General features: G+C 34.8%; 2 protein-coding genes across 4 annotated transcripts in view; both read right to left on the bottom strand.

The window, feature by feature from the left end:
- Positions 1 to 20,446, bottom strand: part of LOC120353597 — an 89,657-nt gene that overhangs the window by 36,708 nt on the left and 32,503 nt on the right. Inside the window, exon 2 of one of the 3 annotated variants that reach the window (XM_039438022.1) lies at positions 6,235 to 6,435. The exons of the other annotated variants lie outside the window; for them this stretch is intronic. Coding sequence (XP_039293956.1) covers positions 6,235 to 6,419 — 185 coding nt within the window. The 5' untranslated portion in view covers positions 6,420 to 6,435. The remainder of the gene's footprint in view (positions 1 to 6,234; positions 6,436 to 20,446) is intronic. 3 annotated transcript variants of the gene reach the window in all.
- The window catches only part of LOC111062679 (copper-transporting ATPase 1-like), a 132,929-nt gene that overhangs the window by 110,889 nt on the left and 1,594 nt on the right, over positions 1 to 20,446 (bottom strand). The gene's annotated exons all lie outside the window — the stretch shown is intronic.

Raw genomic sequence — 20,446 nt, 5'->3', positions numbered from 1 at the left:
ATCTCGCCAGACGGAAAATTAAATTTACCAACTTTGATAAATTTTGTCGAACATAAAATTAACCAGAATGTTAGTATGTGCATTGATAGCTACAAACATAAGATCAGTTACACCTAGAACAATGAAATGAAAAGATGTTGGTGTCTTAGTTGACAAGTGCATCAGTTCTTTATTTCTCCAGTCAAACATTACTACAGTATTTTTAGTCCTGGACCATGACACAATAAATTTATTATCAAATGAAGAATACAATTTCTTGCTAAACATAAGTTTTGGAACTTTATACCATTCGCCAGTGGAAAGACTTAGTATTTTCGATTCAAATTCTTGATTAGGTTCATTAAGCTCTCTGAAAATTACAATACCATTGGATACTTGAGTCATGCAGTAAGACATCGAATATTTATAACAATACGTGATGAAATAACTCGTACTTGGATACAGCGATAATCGTATGTTTCAATATTCAAGAAAAGAAAGCGCTCGTTCGAATCCAGATACTCAACTTTTCAATCGACAAGAAAACTCAACTGGAGCATATTGTATGCATTTCTCAAATTCCGAACTTAATTCTTGAGGTTTTTCCAGGATCATTTCTATGATAGGAAATGATAAAGCATCCATCAAACAGACTGCAGTTCAGACAAATGCCTGGTTCGGCCCAACGATAAAATGTCACTGTAATCGGCCAAAATGTACCAAACAAGCAATAGATTACTATTTTTTCCAAAAAGACGATGTAATGAGTATCCATTGTTAGGAAAGGTGGTTCATAAGGGGGATCAGGAACAGTGAAGGGCCTAATGGGTGTGAGTTTATGACCATCAAAGAAGATAATTTCAAATACGGTGATCAAAACAAATGAGTTTTTCATGACACAAACTTTCAGCAACTCTTCTGGACGAGGAAATGGAATTGTTACTATTACAGTCAATCCAGACTTCGTGATTTGCAAGAGTTCGAAATCAAATGTAAGTTTTTTCTCTCTCCATAATAGAGGCAAGTAGATGGAGTAATCATGGGGGACATTGGAAGGAATTACAGTAGCATCTTTCAATTCTATAAACTTAGAATGGTTGGCAGGACTGATCTGCCTGTATTGGTTTCAAGTTTTGTGTCTCTCCTATTTTTCAAGTTTAATACGATTCAAATGCATTAGAAGAAGCTTAATGTGTGTTTATTGTTGTGGAGATTGGTGTGGTGAATCGATATACTAAAACTTTTGTGAGAACTTTACAAATTGTTTGAAGACTACATAGTATTGTGATTACTAACCTCAATAGGTGTAAAGGTATTCAAAGTTTTCGACTCTCAACAGTAATTGTTTACAACTTATCATTTCATGCCTCCTCCTGCTTGAGCATTTATACGAACTGATATTTCTACACTGATGGTTATAGGTGATTGCCAGCCGCCGGTTCGTGATAACGCGCTAAGCAAGTCAGCTGTTGTAGCCAACTGTCATCTACTGCATGTACCGTTAACTAAACAATAACATTGAGCGAACCAACAGATAGCCCGCGATCTCTCCTCATTTTCAAATAAACTCTTATCATTTCTTCTGTATCCAAGTTCATTTATATCTTCTGATGAATTAACTTTCTCAATAATCATACTATAGAGAGATTCAGTTAGATACTATAATAGAAACAAAGTAAAATATAGATAGTCATTAAATTATAGAGTCGTGAATATTGACTTGAATATCCTTCAAATCAAGAGCTTCCTCGACTATGCCTTGACTGCTCTCTTGGCAATCCTAGCATTTCCATCTCACTTCTCCTTGTCTCTACGTGCTCGCCCCTTCTTCTATTGAACAGTATTTACGCTCGGTTCTAATATTCATTTCTATATATAAGTATATATTTTTTCCATAACCATGATAATTCAAGCTTTTCAAACGAAAAGAGGTAAGGAAGGGATAAAGGTGGACGGTTGTAGTTATAGAAAGGATCGTACTCTATTGAATGGACAGCTCTCATGGAGATGTCTAACGTTCGGGTGTTCTGCTTCTGTAAAGACTGATCGTGAGATGAAGACGGTCATTTGTAATTCCGGATCTCATAATCATTCATTTTTAGATAATGATTCTGCGTCGGGTGTTGAGGACACGGTTGCTACTCCATTGAAATCAGCGAGCAAAGAATTTGAGGTGTTATCTACTCCTAAATCGCGTGATATGGCTGTGAATACACCGAACGTTAGAACGATTAGTACTGATGAAACTCACAGTATTCGTGAGGTAGAACTTCTACAGCAGAGAGATGATCTAATTAATTACGTACAGGATTTGAAAATGGAAGTAGAGCAGTTGAAATCTGAAATTCAGAGTCAGAGTCAAGACTTGAACGGTATGATTACGACACTCAAGGATGAGAATGAATTTCTATCAGGGAGAGTGCAGTCAATGTCCACATCTATTGAGGCGTTGGAAGCGGACAACTTGACTTTAAGAAATGGGCAAGGCTCGGAACGGGAACAAGCTAATAAATGGAGAACACTGTATGATGAACTATATGTTAGATTAGATAAAAATATAGTAAAAAATCAACCTATGATTGAAAAGCCAAATAATAAAGGCAGGTTGACTAATCCAAAAATTGAGAAGCTCTCCAAAAACTCTAAGACGTGTAGTGAAATGAATATACATCATTATGCTGATAGTCAGGGAAGGAATGTCTGCGGAGAAATAGCGGCTACAGTTTCACTTCTTTCGTGAAGCCGGGGGCTAAGTTCCGCGATGTCTTTCCTGATAATTTCGAGAACTTCACTGCAAAATGAAGGTGAAGATGTTCTGGCGGCATTGCGGGGACGTTTGGCGGCACTGTATAAAACAAATGTTTGTGTTTTTTCAATTCCACATCGCTACGACCTGGCGGAATGGTCCTGTGTGAATACTGCGATAAAAGAGACTAACAGAAAAATTTTAAAAATTTGTAAGAGATATTCATTTGTGCATTTCATAAACATAAATTACATAGGTCGAAGATTCTTCACAACTCATGGGATGCATTTGAATAGATTCGGCAAGGCATACATCGGTGATAGGATTGTCAGATGTGTAGAGGAGTATGTTTCAAAATCGAATTCAATTCCACCCATCCCTCTTCAACATGCTTCTTTTTTAGAACAGTAGATAGACTCACTTCTAATTCGAATTGCATAACTCAGAGTACAGATTTGTTTATTGATGTTGACATTACAACTGCGAATGGTGGGCTTCCTTATGCTAATGATTCACATAACTTCCCAGTTTATAGGAATAGGAGCAGTAAACGTGGATAATTGGGTGGATCAAAGTTGATGTTTCTACTCTTATAACATAAGAAACAAAATAGATTTGATCGAGACTGAGCTTGTTGACAGACCAGTCAATGTTCTTTGCATCTGTGAACATTGGTGTGTGAGAGATGAAATAAACCTTTATGTGCCTTCCAATTATAAGCTTGCGAGTTGCTATTATAGAGAGCCACCAAAGTCACGCGGAGGTTCATGTATATATGTTAGACAGGACTCGGTATACGAGGTTATTGATTTTACCAATTTTTGTGTTGATTTTCTATGTGAGGCTTCAGCTATCAAATTAGTGGAGCATTCTATTATTGTTATTAATGTTTATAGGACCCCTGACTCCGATGTGAATGCTTTCTTTGGTTATCTCGAAGATATTTTGAACTTTATTCTCACAAAAAGTTATAAATCTATCATATTGACGGGAGACTTCAATGTGAATATCTTGAATACTAATAGTTTGGCTTGTCATGATTTTTTAAATATTCTTAGATCGTTTAATGTATATTGTACGAATAATTTACCTACTAGAGGCCAAGCATGCTTGGATACTATTGCCACGAATATCAGATCTGAATTGTGTAAAGTATCATTATTGGGCGAAGGGAGGCTATCAGATCACGCAGGAGTGTGGCTGGAGGTTCAAGTGGACAAGCGGGGGACGAAGTCTGGCACGAAGACGATAACTAAGCGATTGATATCCGACGCAAGATTGAGCGAACTTAATAACATTCTTTTGAATGTGGACTGGACGCAGCTGTATGGCTGTAAAAATCTTGATATGGCATTTGAAGGTTTCATGAATGTTATAATTTATCATTTTAATATATGTTGTCCTGTAATAAGTTATTCTGAGAGGTCTAAGAAAAAATCCTGTAACAAATGGTACACACCACAAATTGCAAATATGCGATTCTGGCTAGTTAATTTATATAATAGATGGAAGAATAGTGATAAGATTGAAGACAAACAAAACTATTTAAAATTCAAAAGAGATTATAGAAAAGCAATTGTCAATTCTAAAATAAAGACAAATGATGAATGTATAGCTAGGGCAAAAAACCAATGTAAAGCGGCAAGGAAAATAATCAAAACTGAATCAGCAAATGTGAGACATGAGAAGCAGGAACCACCCATTTCTGTGAATGCTTTGAACGAATACTTTGTAAGTGTATCAGTTACTATTAATACTAGCAGTAGAACTCCTGCAAATGATCCAGTTTTATTAAACAACTTTAATATGCCTGTGAACTTTGAACATAACAGCTTCAAATGGAAAAAGGTTGAACCAAAGCTGGTCCTTGACATTGTTAAAAACTTAAGTTCCTCTACAGCGGGCGATGTTTATGACCTGAGTAATGTTATTGTCAAAGGCATGTTATGGGTATACTGATACCACTTACATTTCTTATTAATCAGGTTTTGATGAGTGGAAAATTTCCAGAATGCTTGAAGCTTAGTAAAATTAGTCCTATTTACAAAAAAGGTGATAAGACGCAGGCTAACAGCTATCGACCAATAGCATTAGTACCTATTATTGGTAAAATTATCGAAGCCTGCATGTTTGTACAGTTGTATGATTACTTCAACTCCAATAACTTACTCTACTCACATCAATATGGATATAGACCTAAACATTCCACCATAACTGCAGTCGAGACCATTGTAAATAAGATATTGGAAGCTTTCGAAAAAAAGTTCATAACAGGTGTTTGCCTAATAGATTTACAGAAAGCATTTGACTGCATTTCACACACTATACTGGAGAATAAATTGCGCTATTACGGTGTATTAGGTAGCGAGCTGAAAGTAATCATGTCGTACTTAGAAAATAGGAAACAAATCGTAGTAGTCAACAATAAGAAGTCAGAAGCTCTAAACGTAGTGGCAGGAGTACCACAGGGATCAATATTAGGACCATTTCTCTTCTTGATATTCATGAACGATTTTCATTGTAGTGTTATTCCTAATTGTCTTCCCATTTTATATGCAGATGACACAACTCTAATGTGCTTCCAAAAAAAGCGGGACGATGTTGTGTCAATGTTATTGGAAAGTATACAGTTATTCACAGCCTGGTTTGAATCAAATAAATTAGCAATTAACAATGATAAAACTGAATATATATATTTTTCACTAGTTAATAATCTTTGTAAGAATAGAGCAGTGAAGCTATTGGGATTGTATATAGATACTAAGTTAACCTGGAAGGAACAAGTTGAATTTGTATGTAGAAAAGCTTCCAGAGTTGTGTTTCTTATAAGAAAACTTAAATATTGTGTGAGTACACAAACATTAATAACAACTTATTTTGGCCTGTTCCACTCTCTGATAAGCTATGGGGTTATGCTTTGGGGAAACAGCAGCAATTCAAAAAAGGTTCTTATTCAACAAAAAAAAAGTTATTCGAATCATTGCTGACCTACAGCAAAGAGATTCCTGTAGAGAGAGTTTCATAAAATTTGGAATAATGACAGTACCTTCATTGTATATTTATTACAATTTGCTACAGGTTAAGAACAAATTAAACAGTTTTTCTCGAAACAGTGATAATCATGAATATAATACCAGAATAAACACTGATCTCCAAACTCCTTACGTAAGACTGTCCAAGACACATAAAAGCCATATGTATCAGATATATGTATTATTCAATAAGCTCCCTCTTAGAATAAGAAATTTGCATGTTGAACGCTTTAAGACAGTAATTAATAATTGGCTTAGAAAAAATCCTTTTTATAATATTAAAGAGTTCATGGACTGTGATACTAGTACCCTTATTCTAGCTTGAATACCTATATTATAATTTCTTTTCATGTTTTATGTGATATATGTTTGACTATGTATCTATGTATTATGTTGATTGACGAAGCCTATTACATCTATGTTTGTTTAATGGCCAAAAGTTTCTTATTCTTATTCTTATTCTTAGCACGAGCATACCGTGAACAAGCAAGTAGTATGTTCTCCCAATTCGTTTTCAATCGCATAAGTTTTCGTTGTATGGAATGGTCGATTACCCTACTCCACAACTCACTTACACATTTACAACTAAAACGGTCATCTGGCGTTAGATGAGACCAGACAATATCCGTCACTTCCTCCGGTAAAAATTTAACAAAATCCATTGACTGGGAACTAATCCTGTCAAAAAAGAGAAAAAAAATATCATTTTATGTGAAGTGGTGGATGTGATGTTGTGGTGGGAATCAAAATTTGATAGGCCTAGAACGGAATTTCAATAAAGTGAGAAACTGTTTTCGGTGGTTACACCTTTACTAATCTCTAGCAAACCCTCAAGAAATACTAGAAGAAATTCACATGTTTTGAAGGTGATATCTTACAGGTAGTTTGAAAACTATGTGGAAGTTCGAAAAAAGCAGAGTCGAAAAATGTAAATGAGTGAATCCGCCCACCTTTCACCATCATATCTATTATTATCATCATCATCATCCTATCCTATTCTACCCATTCCTATGGACAACACACTTTCAATCTACAATGCTCATCTCCTAAATTTTCTAAAACCAAACACTCAAGTGAATAGTCCATCCAAATTCCTAGCCAGAATGTTCATCAACTCAATTTTTTAGTAATCTGTTCAATATTATTTAGTAGAATTTTATCAAACATTTACAGTCCAATTCTAATAATTTGAATTTATCGGGATACACAACTAGAACTCGCTTTCCAATCCAATATATTGAACAATGCAATTTCATCAACGGAATCATCAAACACATGGTATTCAAGTTATAAGCAAGAAACCAAAAAATGTTACCTTTAAACCACCCCCACCGCGTTAGCACTATTGTTAGGGGGGGATTTTTTATATGTTTACCTCCTTACTACCCTGAACAGAACTGCGGGATCAAAAATTGTCTTCGAAACTTTTCCCTCTATAACTTTTCCTTTACTGTAATTAAGACACATGTTCTCACTTCTACTTATGTAAATTACGAGGTTTGGGGAGAATTCAATAAATAACTAGACAAACCACTATTCCTCAAAAACGGTTGAATTGATCCACATGAAACTTTCAGGACATGAAGTTGGCATTAAGTTCTATGACAATCGGAGTAGTTGTTCAATCATATTTTCCAAGGATAATCGCAAATTCACTCATGAATTTCGTTTATGATAGCATGCCAGCTCAAGCATTGCACAGTGGAACAAAAATGTACTGTGATCAGAGCAGAGAGTATAGAATTGATGTATAGAATGATTTATTTGGTGAGTTTGAGTGCTAGAGAGGACATTGTCCTAACTCCGCATAATAAAGATTTTTTCATTTCATTTTATACTCTATGGTTGTGATGTGAATTTTAGCACAGATCCAAGCCTGTGATTTTAGTCGTGGATGGTTAGGAACGTGGTAATATTAAACAAATGTTGTTTAAAGTGTACTCTGTTGTTTAAAATCTCGTATTTTCGGTTCATTTTCCAGTTTTCACCTATTTCCGAAAAATCCTGTAATCGGACAGTAAAATTCGCTCATGTCTTTCTTCAGATCATGAAATTCTTAATAGGATGAGATCATTCAGAACTCTCATTGAGGACATGAATGTAATGTTGTCCTTACAAAATATGATTGAACAACTACTCCGATTGAACCTCGATTCTCCCCCAAACCTTGTAATTTAATTTACATAAGTACAAGAGGGAAAAGTTTCGAAGACAATTTTTGATCCCACAGTTCTGCTTAGGGTAGTAAGGAAGTAAACATATCAAAAGTCCCTCTCCTCTAACAATAGTGCTAACGGGGTGGGGGTGGTTTAAAGGTACAATTTTTTTGGTTTCTCGCATATAACTAGAATACTATGTGTCTTACGGACATAACTATTATATACAAAATTGAAGCTCATACAATTTCCTACATCCTCACAACTTTTTCCATATCTTCTATAGTTTTCGAGATATCCGCTCTTGAATGTCTGAATTTTTTTAAAAAACGTAAGTCTCTAAAAGTCTCTAATTCTTTGCTATTTCCGCTCATATAACTTTTTAAAAATCGATCGAAAAATCCATGCTGACTATGAGCTTATAGAACATTGCAATAATAGAACAGAGCAATAATCTCACACATTTACGCATTTCCCTACGACTGTTGCAGCTTCTTTAGTGTTTAGTATAAAATCTCCAGTTTTGTAACAATATACTACTTATTGACAAAGTAATTTAGAGGGGATGTTTTGAACACAATTTTTGACTGAGCAGCTTTGTTAGGACTAGTTGGGAGGAGAACATATTAAAAGTCCCCATCACTACCTCATGTGCTAAGGGGATGAGAGTGGTTTTAAAGTTGCATTTTTTCAGCTTTTTGCATCCACGCTTATTATCTTGGGAACAATAGGTTCAATCGACATGACTAACCATTCAAAAATGAAGCTTGATAAATTTTCCACAATTTTTGTTCAGTGGAGTTTTGTGATATTTCCAACAGTTATATTGTTAAAATAACAGGTTTTTATTCAATTTTTGCTCATTCACGACTTATAACTCTAAAAATGCATCGTGAAGATTGATCCTTATCGTAGGTTTCTTTCGGTCAATTTCACACCTTCAAGAGCGAATATCTCTGAAACTGTTGGAAGTATCACAAAACTCCACTGAACAACATACGAAGATTACAAGTTCAAATGAGTTCAATATAAAACATAGTTTTAAATCATAACAATAAATAAAGATAACAGATATCATAAAGTATTATTGAATGAAAATCCAAAGTTGAATGCTGTAAATATCCTCTAAACTACAGATGAAAATTACTGAGATATTGCAATTATTCAAATGCTAATAAATTAATTATTATTATATGTAATTATATAAAGATTTAATTACAGCATTTAATTTGGATTTTCGTTGAATAATAATAAATAATAATTACACCGAAAACTCATGCTACTGAAAATATTGACAAAAAGGTGAACTGCTAAAAGGAAATTCTATAAAAACTACTAAACCAGAATTATTTGCCAGCCCATGAAAGTAGTAGTGATAGTAGCTCTCATAGAATTTCCTTCTTTACCCTGCAGTCAATATTTGCAGTACCTAGCAGAAGTCTTCGGGGTGGTTTACAGCATTTAACTTTGGATTTTCGTTCAATAACAATTATTTATTTATTAACATTTCAACACGTTGATTTTCTCATTAATTTTCATCTGTATCATTAAGTAAAATTAGGATGACAGAAATAATATGAAGTAAACTCATCCACAGAAGACATAATTTTGAGCCTCTAATCAGCACTCACTGGTTCAACAGCAGAAAATAATGTCGATTGTACTTCACTTCAGGCTAACCAAACTGATAAACAACGAAATTTTTCAAGTAAGGATCAAGAATTATAATTCTCAACTCAGTTACACGCATAACAACGTAATTATTATCCAGTTGATTAGTAGTCAAAGTAAATAGTTCTCTATTTCTTGGCCAGTCCAGAACTTGCAATTTTTCGTCCGATGAAGGGCGGGAAAGGGCAATATTTTCAAATACCGTGTAAAGTTTTTCGGTCATCGATGAAATTTTCAACCATTCACCAGAAGCAAGAGTCAATATTTTATATTTGTTGTCTTTAAAGAGTTTTTTGACAATAACATAGTCATCAAAGACATCCTGTATTACGTAAGAAGAAGATACCATATGAGAATAGATTATGTCAAAAGTATGTTTATCGCGTACTTCAATGTACATTTGGTAAAATAAAACATCAAGAAAAATGAAACGCTCGTTTGAATGTAGATCTCGAACTTTTCCAGAAAGGGTAAAAGATTTTTTTAACGTATTGTTTACATCATTCTTCAAGTTATGAATTTCGATAACAGAGGAATATTTCGTAACGCTTGACACGATCAAGCAACTATCAAATAAACTAATTTTATGTGCATATGATCGACTGTATTCTCGCTCCAATTTTGATTCAAGGGTCTTTTTGCACCATACTTTCAAAAAATACAAGTTTTTTAAAACAATATGATCACTGTCCATGGTCAGAAGAGTGTCCATTTCTCTGTCATTTGAAATACGAATACGCCTACCAAAATCATCAACCGCTTCCACTTTTAAATGTGTTGCTGGTTTGGAGTTGAAGCAGTGTACCGTTAAAGCAGTTAGAGAGGAATATAACCAAATTATACAGCCTCCCATGACACATACGTTGCTTATATTTTCTGGACAATAGGTGCTGAATAAATACTCCAGTGACTTTTTCAATTTTTCATCAATGCAAAATCGATAAAAATAAAACGGACCACGAGTGCCTTTTCTGCGCATACAGACAGGGTAGTAGAAAGAGTAGTCATGGGCGACATTTGAAGGCAGTAGTAGAACTTCTTTCATTGCTCCAAACCTGAACTCATCACTGATTGGAAAACAATGAACGGAGTACCTTCTTTTTCCCCAGTTGGTTTTCAATCGCTCATGTTGTCGTTTTATGAAATTATCGGTCACCCTACTCCACAGCTCACTTACACTTTTACAATTATTTCGGTCTTCTGACGACAAATTAGACAATATCATAACAGTCACTTCTTCTGGAAAAAACGCAACAAAATCCATAGACTCCAAAATAATCCTGCCAAAGAGAGAGAAAAAAGATAATTTACTGTTGATGAGTAGAGGAGATTTTGTGGTGGGTATCCAGATTGAGTAAGATTAAATTGATAAAATTCAGAGGCTGGTTTTGGTAGCTACATTACCTACATTACCAATCCCTATTAAAGCTCACTAGTGACAGCTGCAATATACAAAGGCATGAGTCGTCCTATTGCATACAAAATAGCCCAAGTGCCATGGCGCCATGTAGTGGCTGTGCAAGCCAACTAATCATTATTATTATTACTACAGTATTACTATCCTCCGGGTTTACTACTAACCGGAGCTAATAACTACATTTTTTAAATAAATGGTTGTGAAAATGGCAAGTGCTTTGATTAAAAACAATAATATTTCCACAACTACGTAGCAGCAAACGTATGAATACAATGAAAAATATTACTATGTGCATCTTGGAAAATTTCATTAGGGTGATGTAATTCACTCAAGAATTAGGCTTGTGCTTGAGTGGTGGGAGTGATGTTCAGATATAACTGGATCTACAGTTTTAGGTTCCCGTGGGAAGAGATTTATAAGCTTATGGCTGATTGATTTCCAAATGGGCTGAAGCTTGAAGCTTAACGAGATGCCAATAGTTTATATTAATTGATTGGAAAAATATTACAATAGTTGGATAGGAGCAACAGGCTATCAGACCCAAAATTTCCTAAATGTCTATATCTCCAAAAAACCAAATTTTGGAAAGTAGTATTAATTAATATGCTAATTAATGAATTTTATAGTCCAAAACCTAATTAGAATGATTATGGATAACAAATCACCATAAAACAGTAACCAAGTGAATTAAAAAAAATCATTCATTCAAACACCAAATTGTTGAATGTTTTCAACAAAACATTCTTTATTTAGAAATATAATCATGAACTATTAACACCTACTTTTCCCTACCAGCCATTTTGACTGCCACATTATTACTTATTTTCCATTTCTCTTTGTATTAGAGAAACAATTCAACATTTTTTTTATAGCTATAGTATTTTCATTAACTCAAATTAGTCTTATTAGGAAATCACGACTAGCACGACTGGCGCACAAGTTTCAACTCAATTAGTTCGACTGTAATTTTAATCATTAGCACTTTCGGATAGTCAGTAAAGGAGGAAGAGTTTGTTGAATTGAAATATTTTGGATAAATCAAGCCACAATAAAGATGTAACCTGCCGGCCAGGTTGGTCTAGTGATCGGGGGCGGGGGCGTTACAACCTCTCTGCTAGCACTGCCTGGTTCGTGGGTTCCGGTGACATGGACGTTTCATCATCTAATCAATCAACCACGCACGTTGCATTAAACACGCATAAATAAGAGGCTTAAGTGAGCAACATCCGAAAAAAACATTCACATGGGAAATTCTCGAGCTGTTAATAGTTTTTCTAGTAAATCTATGGTCACTAATGGCACAAGTAAATATTTCCAGCCTCCAGCGTCAATAACTTTCCGTTTGGAACTTCAGTATTCTCTATAATAACGCAATCTCCTATGATATTTGTGCCTCGCAGTCTTGATCCACCCTTACTTAGTTCAAGCATTGACTCGTTTTCAGGAAACACCTGCCAACCGTATTCTCGTAGGTTTTCGATTAGGACGTACCCATCGCAATGTGTGGACGGGCATTGTAATAGAGAATGAGTGTCTATAGTGAGCTCCACGTTATGACAGTATATGTTGTGATAGTGTTGCTATACTTTTCTATCATTTGACAAATCAGAAAGCACTACCCCTTCTATATTTGCAATGTTGTCGGTTTGCCAAAAAAAAACTATTTTTTCTTTTTACAGTGACTGTACAGATGTAAACAAACAATCTTAAGCTGCCATGTTTTTCTTCATTCTAACAAAATACTTGAGTAGACAAGTCGTATAATTGATTTGAAAATGTTTTTTGAATAAATGGAATAATGTTTAGATATTACAGTATGAGAATTATACCTGTAATGATGCTTTTAAATGTTGATAACTCTGACCATCCTAGACTTCGTCAATTCACACAAACGTGCTTCAGTTAGCCTAACCGTAGGCTATAGGTTACTGGTACCGGTATAAATATTTCCAGATATAAGGTTATTTCAGAATTATTTCTATTGAAATTATTTTATAATAAATAGTATTTCTTCGGTATTATTTTTCAAATGGAATCAAATAGAATACCTACCGGATAACTTAATTTATGTTGATTTGAAGTTCAGATTATTGTATCACAGCTTTTTAAACAAGCCCCCAAGATTTCAGGTGTGTGTGAGAATAAAAATCTGATCTCAGTTATGAAGGTTTTGAATTAAAATATGTAGAGGGATATCTTATTGATGAATGTAATATATTTAACATGAAATGGATTATTCTATCAAAGATAATAAAAACTAATATTAGATCATAATGTAATCGGAAGATTTGAATTACAGCTATCCAATATAAATGGCTAGGTTTTAGTACAGTCCGAGTCAAATTATAGAGAATTGGCAACCCTGTTCCCTTATTTTTCTCCACTGCCATTATAACGAGGACCTCACAATAGCGTTGAGCAGCAGACGTCGGTTCTTGTGCATTACCCCAAGCATATTGTTCAGGAAATCACGATAGTAAACTGTAGTGTCACTTCTTCCACACGGAACCCTGTCTGTCATGATGATCCTTGGTTATCGTATGCAAACATCATTATCGGTTTGACTTTTGATTGTTTTCGTCAACCCATTTTTTGGTCGTGGGGAAAATGGACCTTTTCTCTCATTGAAAGAGATTTGAACTCCGTACTATGGTCCATCTCAACTCACCACAAACTTCTATTCTGTCAGTTTTTTTCCACGTAAATCTCAATTTTTATATATCCCCATTGTTCTTCAATAGCCAGAGTCCTCAAGACATTTACTGGCTCCATTTAAATGTCGCTTAACTTAAAAATGGAATATACATACACTACAATGAAACAGACTAACACACTGTTTCCTCAAGCTTTCAACTAAACAGCTGACGTGTTGCTCGTTGTTGCAGCGTCATCTATCCCGCAATGTTACCAACCTGTGCAATATTTATGAAATATCCCTTGCACAAAAAAAGGAAGAAGCAATCATTTTTTTAATGAATTATACTCATTTTACTATATGCTAGCGGTACGCAATGTCGTAGCCAACTGCACTAACTCAATACAAACTGACACCCCGTATGTTTCCCCCAACAGACTACTGAAAGTAACAAAAACGACTGGAGGAATAAGTTTGAGTGTCATCATCACAGGATCCTTGAATGCTGTATCATGATTTCTTAAAATACAAATCGAAGTCCGTGTAAGTTATTCAAGGGTTAATCATTCAGACTGAACACAGTGGTGACCACAAGGTGGGGCGGGAGAGGAGTTTCCTATAGCGCCGACTGAGTCTTGAAAATTCTTGGGGCAAGGCTTTCCAATACCAAACCGAAAACGTTTGGAAGGGATCAAAACGGCGCACTTGTGTGAGCGACAAGTTGTGTAACTCATTTCAATTTTTCGGACCCATTGAGTATGAGGCTAAACTATCATACACATTGGGATGTAAATCATCCATTGAAAAAACACTAATGCACATAAATCGACGTTTCACGTTCAATAATAATTCCAAAAGCATAGTATTTTGTGTGTACTACACTGTAAAGTGTCAACTAAAATGTTGAAAGTATTAAAATCCAATGTTGGAAAACTTTTCATACGTACACTGTATCAAGTTCACAATAGCATATAATTATATTTCATACAGCCTTTTACCAAACCATGAAACCAATACAGAAATAGGCCATGATATTATATATACTTCTAACAGATCTGACCGAATATCAATCTGTACATGTAGAAGCTGGTAAGCTTGCCATGTTATAAGCACGGTTGACTCAAAATTAGGTACTGGAATACAATACACAATAATTTTCGTTTAAAAGCTATTTTTTCAGTTTCAAAATAACTATTTTAAACTATAATTTCCCAATAATTTTAGTTCAATAATTTAAATTGGGATTAATAAATCTGTGTAATTTGATGTTTCAAAACTTTTGCTAGAAATTAGTTTTTGAAAGACGTATCCGTCCTATCTTTCAATGTAGCTACGCTGGTGTGAACGGGACAGATCGAGTAGCGTGCATAGTGTAGAAGGACGGCTACATGTTCCGAAGACGTATTCCTAGCTACACGTAACTGGGTGTGTGAAAACCTTTAGCAACTCATTTTCATCAAACACAGTTCAACTGCCTTTTATTTGTGATTTTCCGCCGAAACTTCCGTGGAAAGTTGTATGTATATTTTTGGCTTCAAATTTTTTTTAAATAACTTAATTTATTCAAAGTGCGGTGATATTAAGTGCAATATTTGACTATAATTTGGTATTTTAATCATTCTGAATTCAAAATTTCCAGCTCATATATATTTTTGGACAGTACTTTGAACTTTAACTTTCCTCATAGCATAAATTTGTGTTTTATTGGACGAGGTGAACATAACCTTTATTTTGACATTATTTTTCAACAAAATTTGGAATAAGAGACGTTTTGGACGTTGGTCTGTGTTTCTATCCAATTAAGTGAATTGTAATATCTAGAATAAATAAATAAATAAATAAATAAATAAACATTCCGTAGTTATATTGTTGACATCACTCTTATAGCTTCAATTAATTTATCAGTCTTCAGGCAAACTCACACAGCAACAGACAGACGGGAAAAATCCCTCCCCAGGTGTTCGAATGTTGAAAGCCATTGCAACGCACAAAGACGTCGGTCTGTTGCTGTGTGCGTTCGCCTTTTATAAAGATGAAGCCCAATAACTTCATAACTGACAAGAGATAACTCTGAGATAGCAGCATTTCATATCATTTTCTATGGATTTTGAATTTATGTGTCCTCAACTTACTACCAACATAAACATTTTTTACAGAGTCCCGGTTCGAGCACAATTACGTAACTAAAGCTAAAATCCGTTAGATACCGGTACCTAAATGAGTTTCTACTTTATTTATAATTTTTCACCTAATTAATATAATATAATTCTATGATTGTAATTTTGATCAGAAACACTAGGACCATTTATAGTAGAAAAGAAGTCCGTGTCTGTTATAGCAGAAAGAGGTTTGTATCTTGGGACACAAAAATCAGACATCATGAAACTGTTATAAAGCCAGAAGCATTGTATGGGGCCGAAACACTTTGAATCGTGGAGAGGGCAAGCATTGATAGATTGGCATGCTGGGAAAGGAAAATAGTTAGAAATATTCTTGGGACCAGGAGAGACGTGGTAGAATACTACAGACCTTGTACCAACAAAGAGATTTATAGTAAAATCGACAACATAATCCACACAATCAGAAAAAGAAGACTCTCTTTTTTGGACGTATATCAAGATGGATGATAGCCGACTTCTAAAACAAGTACTGATAATATATAATGAAACTCAAAATTAGGACGGTATAGTTTGTGCAGACGCTGAAGGATTGTGAGAAGGCTGGTATCACTGCGGAGAACATTCAAAATAGAGAAATCTTTAGACGAAAAGTGCAGAGTGTGATCTTCGTGGAGGGGGAGGAGGAGGAGGAAAGGAGACGTGAACACCACAACATCCAACAGAAAGGAGAGATCTATCAAATGAGCTATTCCAAAAAACTCCAAAAATATGATGATGGAAAAGATCTATAAGAAAGGATAGATAAAACGATAAGAAAGGATAGATCTATCAAATGAGCTATTCGAAAAAACTCCAAAAATATGATGATGAACTGTATGAACTGCACATACAGAAACATTAACCAGTGTTTTGGATTGAATTGAACCTCATCAAAACTGACTCAGTTTAAGGTCACTCCATATTACATAGAATAGTTCTTTTTTTTAATCAAAAATATTCACATTCATTCGTTAAAATGTGGTTGAGGAAATTTTGATCACATTAATATTATACACAAGTCCAAAAAACTCTCAAATTGACTTTATCGGTTCCTTCCACTCATCTATGTTCAGAGATTTGAGATCACTGACTCTCAACGAAAACTCGCTACCTGTATCAACTCAGTGAGATAGCCCCTCCATCAATCCGAAGAGAGATAGCTGGTAGGGCTGAGCGAGCTCGACAACAGACACCCAATGTTTGGCCACACCCCTGCAAATCACCGGCTCAAGTCCCGACGCAGCTTTCTTACAGAGACACAGGAGCTGGGCTCCTCGGCACCACAGGAAAGAATTCGATTATGGCATGAGACTACAGACGCCACTGACTTAGTGTTGAGAGAGCAACTTCCAACAGGAGCAGAGCTGTCATATGGCGAATAGAAAACTCTGAACCGCCTTAGAGTAGAGTGTGCCTGCACGAAGGAAAATCGCACAACTTGGAGGCAGATTGAGGACCCGTACTGTGACTGTGGCGATATTCAGCCAGATGATCACCTCCTAAGATGTTCTTGCACTCGACAAGACCTCTTTGTATTCAATGACGAAGCTGTTGAAACAGTTGATTTTCATTTTAATTTAGGCATTTAATTAATCACCTGACACGCACGAACGAACTGACTCATAAGGTACCAGAAGTGTAGAAGTTCCATCCAAAGGAATTTCCAATAACAAAAAGAATAAATTTTTTAATAAAGTAACGAAATGAGAATCTAATTACAAGAAACAGGGTGACCACCCATTTAAAAAAATCATGAGTAATTCCCGGTTTTCCAGAGTAAAATTTCAAATTTCCCAGGTAGAGTGTTTCCGTTATTTGAGGAACAAGAAACATTCGTAAAGAATTTATCATGGAAATCTTCAGTTTGATCTTCCATGACGAATTGCGAATAGCGTATTTAAATTTCCAAATATATTGATAATTTTTGACAGTACAGTCTATTTTTGTGAGGAATTAGTACGTCCTTTTAACTACTCATGTGTGTGGAGTGCTTTCGGGCAGTGTCCATTTTCAATACTCAGTGAGTAGTTGAAAACAAAAAATCCTCACAAAAATATACTACAATGTCAAACTTATCAATACATTTGAGCATATTTATTATGTATTCTGAGTCATACTTTTACTAATGATACTAATTATACAGAGTGAGTCATATGTATGGGAACCCTTCAATAAGTTGTAGATATAATACTGTAACTTTCAGGATAAGTTATCGGTCGAATACTCCATCTTTTGACGTACAACTAAATTTTAACCCCTCATAAGGAGGTGACTTACGGTTTGTAGCTTAAATATTTGAAATGTAAACACCCATTTTGTGTTACATCATTTTAAATGCCTTTTTAAAACAAGGAAAATGGCACTAATAAAAATGTTCTATGATATCTGTAATATCTGTATCCAAAATGGCGGCTGATTGAAGTTTTAGTTTTTAAAGAAATGATGGGTTGTAACTCAAATATTTCAAAATTAAACACCCATTGTGTGGTACATCATTTTAAAGGCATTTTCAAAACAAGAAAGATGCCATCAATAGAAATGTTCTATGATACTTATATCCAAAATGGCTGCTGATTGAAGTTTCAAGTAAAAACTAAAACTTCAATCAGCCGCCACTTTTGATACAAGAATCATAGAACATTTTTATTGATGTCATCTTTCTTGTTTTGAAAGGCCTTCAAAATGATGTACCACAAAATGGGTGTTTACATTTGAAATATTTGTGTTACAACCCCTCACTCACCCCCTCATGAGGGGTTGAAATTCAGTTGTACGTCAAAAGGTGGAGTATTCAACTAATAACTTATCCTGAAAGTTACATTATTAAAATATCTACAACAGTCTCCAACTTATTGAAGGGTTCCCATACATATGACTCACTCTGTAATATGTATGTACAGTACCATAGCCAATTCCGATTGGTGACTCTTCAAACCTTGAAGAAAGTCTCATTACAAAGAGAATGAAGCCATCAAAATATTCAATTTTTTAATGTAATTGATTTATATCATGACTAAGAATATGATCATTTTAAAATAAACGATAAGCGAGCGCCAAATTGTTTCACTCTTTTATACTCAAATAAGCCAACAAATCGATTGAAACCAGAAAATAATGTGAAATCTACTAGGTCAACAGTCTTTAGTTACACCCTTAGACCACAAAAAACTTTATGATTACAGCAGAGGAACTGTTATCAGTTCATTAAGAATCATTTAAAAAAGCATAGGCTAACCTAAAATTATAGGAAGTTTACTAATTAAATATGTTACTGTACACTTCTTTACTAAATTAATTGAAATTTATGAAAAATTCATGAGGAATTCACGGTAATTTTTCCTCGGTTAGTAAAATCATGAGGAATTCAAGGTTATCGCAGTTTTCCCGGTAGGTAGCCACCCTGAAGATATGAATAATCAGAGTATTCGACTTACTAGGAAGGTGAAAAATATTTATTGACCGAGTGAAGTGAGGTCTAAGATTAAAGTCGATGGTTTTGCATTTCTCTTCATGTATTTATGTTTATATGTATGTATCTATATTCCGCATTTACATCGAAACGCGGCAATAAATTTTCATGAAATTTGACAGATATGTTTCTTTTTCAATTGCGCGTCGGCGTATATACAAGGTTTTTTTGAAATTTTGCATTTTAAGGATAATAAAAAAGCGAAAGGAGCCTCTTAATACGCTAATATTGCCATAAAATTCAGACTATAGGATTATTCATCATAAATCAGTTGTCGAGTGGATTATTAATTGCATGTAATTCATAACTCAAAGTGACATATAATAGTATTTCCTTTCAACCTTTCTCTGCTTTCAACTCGGTAAGCTTTTGACGATAGTACATTACAGACAACCATTAATCGCTTTTACACCGATATCTCGCCAACACGACATGACAGAATTTACTCTGATAAACGATAAAGAAGGGACTATTCGAGTGGCCTATCTATTCGCTGACAGAGCTGGAGAATGGTTCTTTATTCTCCAATGAGGTCCATGGCCTCACCAGAATCTGAGGGAAGGTACCCCAAGTCTTCCTTGACTCAGTCTGTCTGTTTATCCCAGCCAACGACGAAGGATTCAGATATCAAGTATCTGATGGACAGTATTAGAGGCTGTGGTTTATAACTGCGCAAGGTCTACTGTTCACAGAGCTACCAGCATTGCCTTGGATTAAAATCCTATTAATTTTGTTTATCTAGGCTGGAAATTTTTCACTTCTCATGAATCATGTGGAAATGGTGACTACTCGTATGCATCACATCTTATGATATTAATTCTTTGAGTACACCCAAATGAAGTAACTCATTCATAGAATCAACATCAGTTGCATAGATCAGAGTTATATGAGTTTGAACCAACTTACTTGAACAAGTGATTATATTATTACAATACATCCTATATTTAATAGATGACAGAATTTTTTTTAAGCTCACTCCGTAAATAGCCTATCATAATCATAAGACGTCTGGAGCTATCAAAACGGTCCACCGCAATGAAAGAAAATGAAATAAAAAAATGACTAATATTCATTTGACGAAAGAATTTGTTAAAAGCAATGACACACTGCAAACTGAACTATATTAATTGTTGAATATATTGCAGATATATTGAGATCTACGTTATATAATAGCAGTATTTA

Source organism: Nilaparvata lugens, chromosome 11 (genome assembly GCF_014356525.2).
Source record: "Nilaparvata lugens isolate BPH chromosome 11, ASM1435652v1, whole genome shotgun sequence".
NCBI classification, from domain to species: domain Eukaryota; kingdom Metazoa; phylum Arthropoda; class Insecta; order Hemiptera; family Delphacidae; genus Nilaparvata; species Nilaparvata lugens.
The sequence above is the reverse complement of the archived record's forward strand: the minus strand, read 5'-3'. Positions and strand labels throughout refer to the sequence as shown.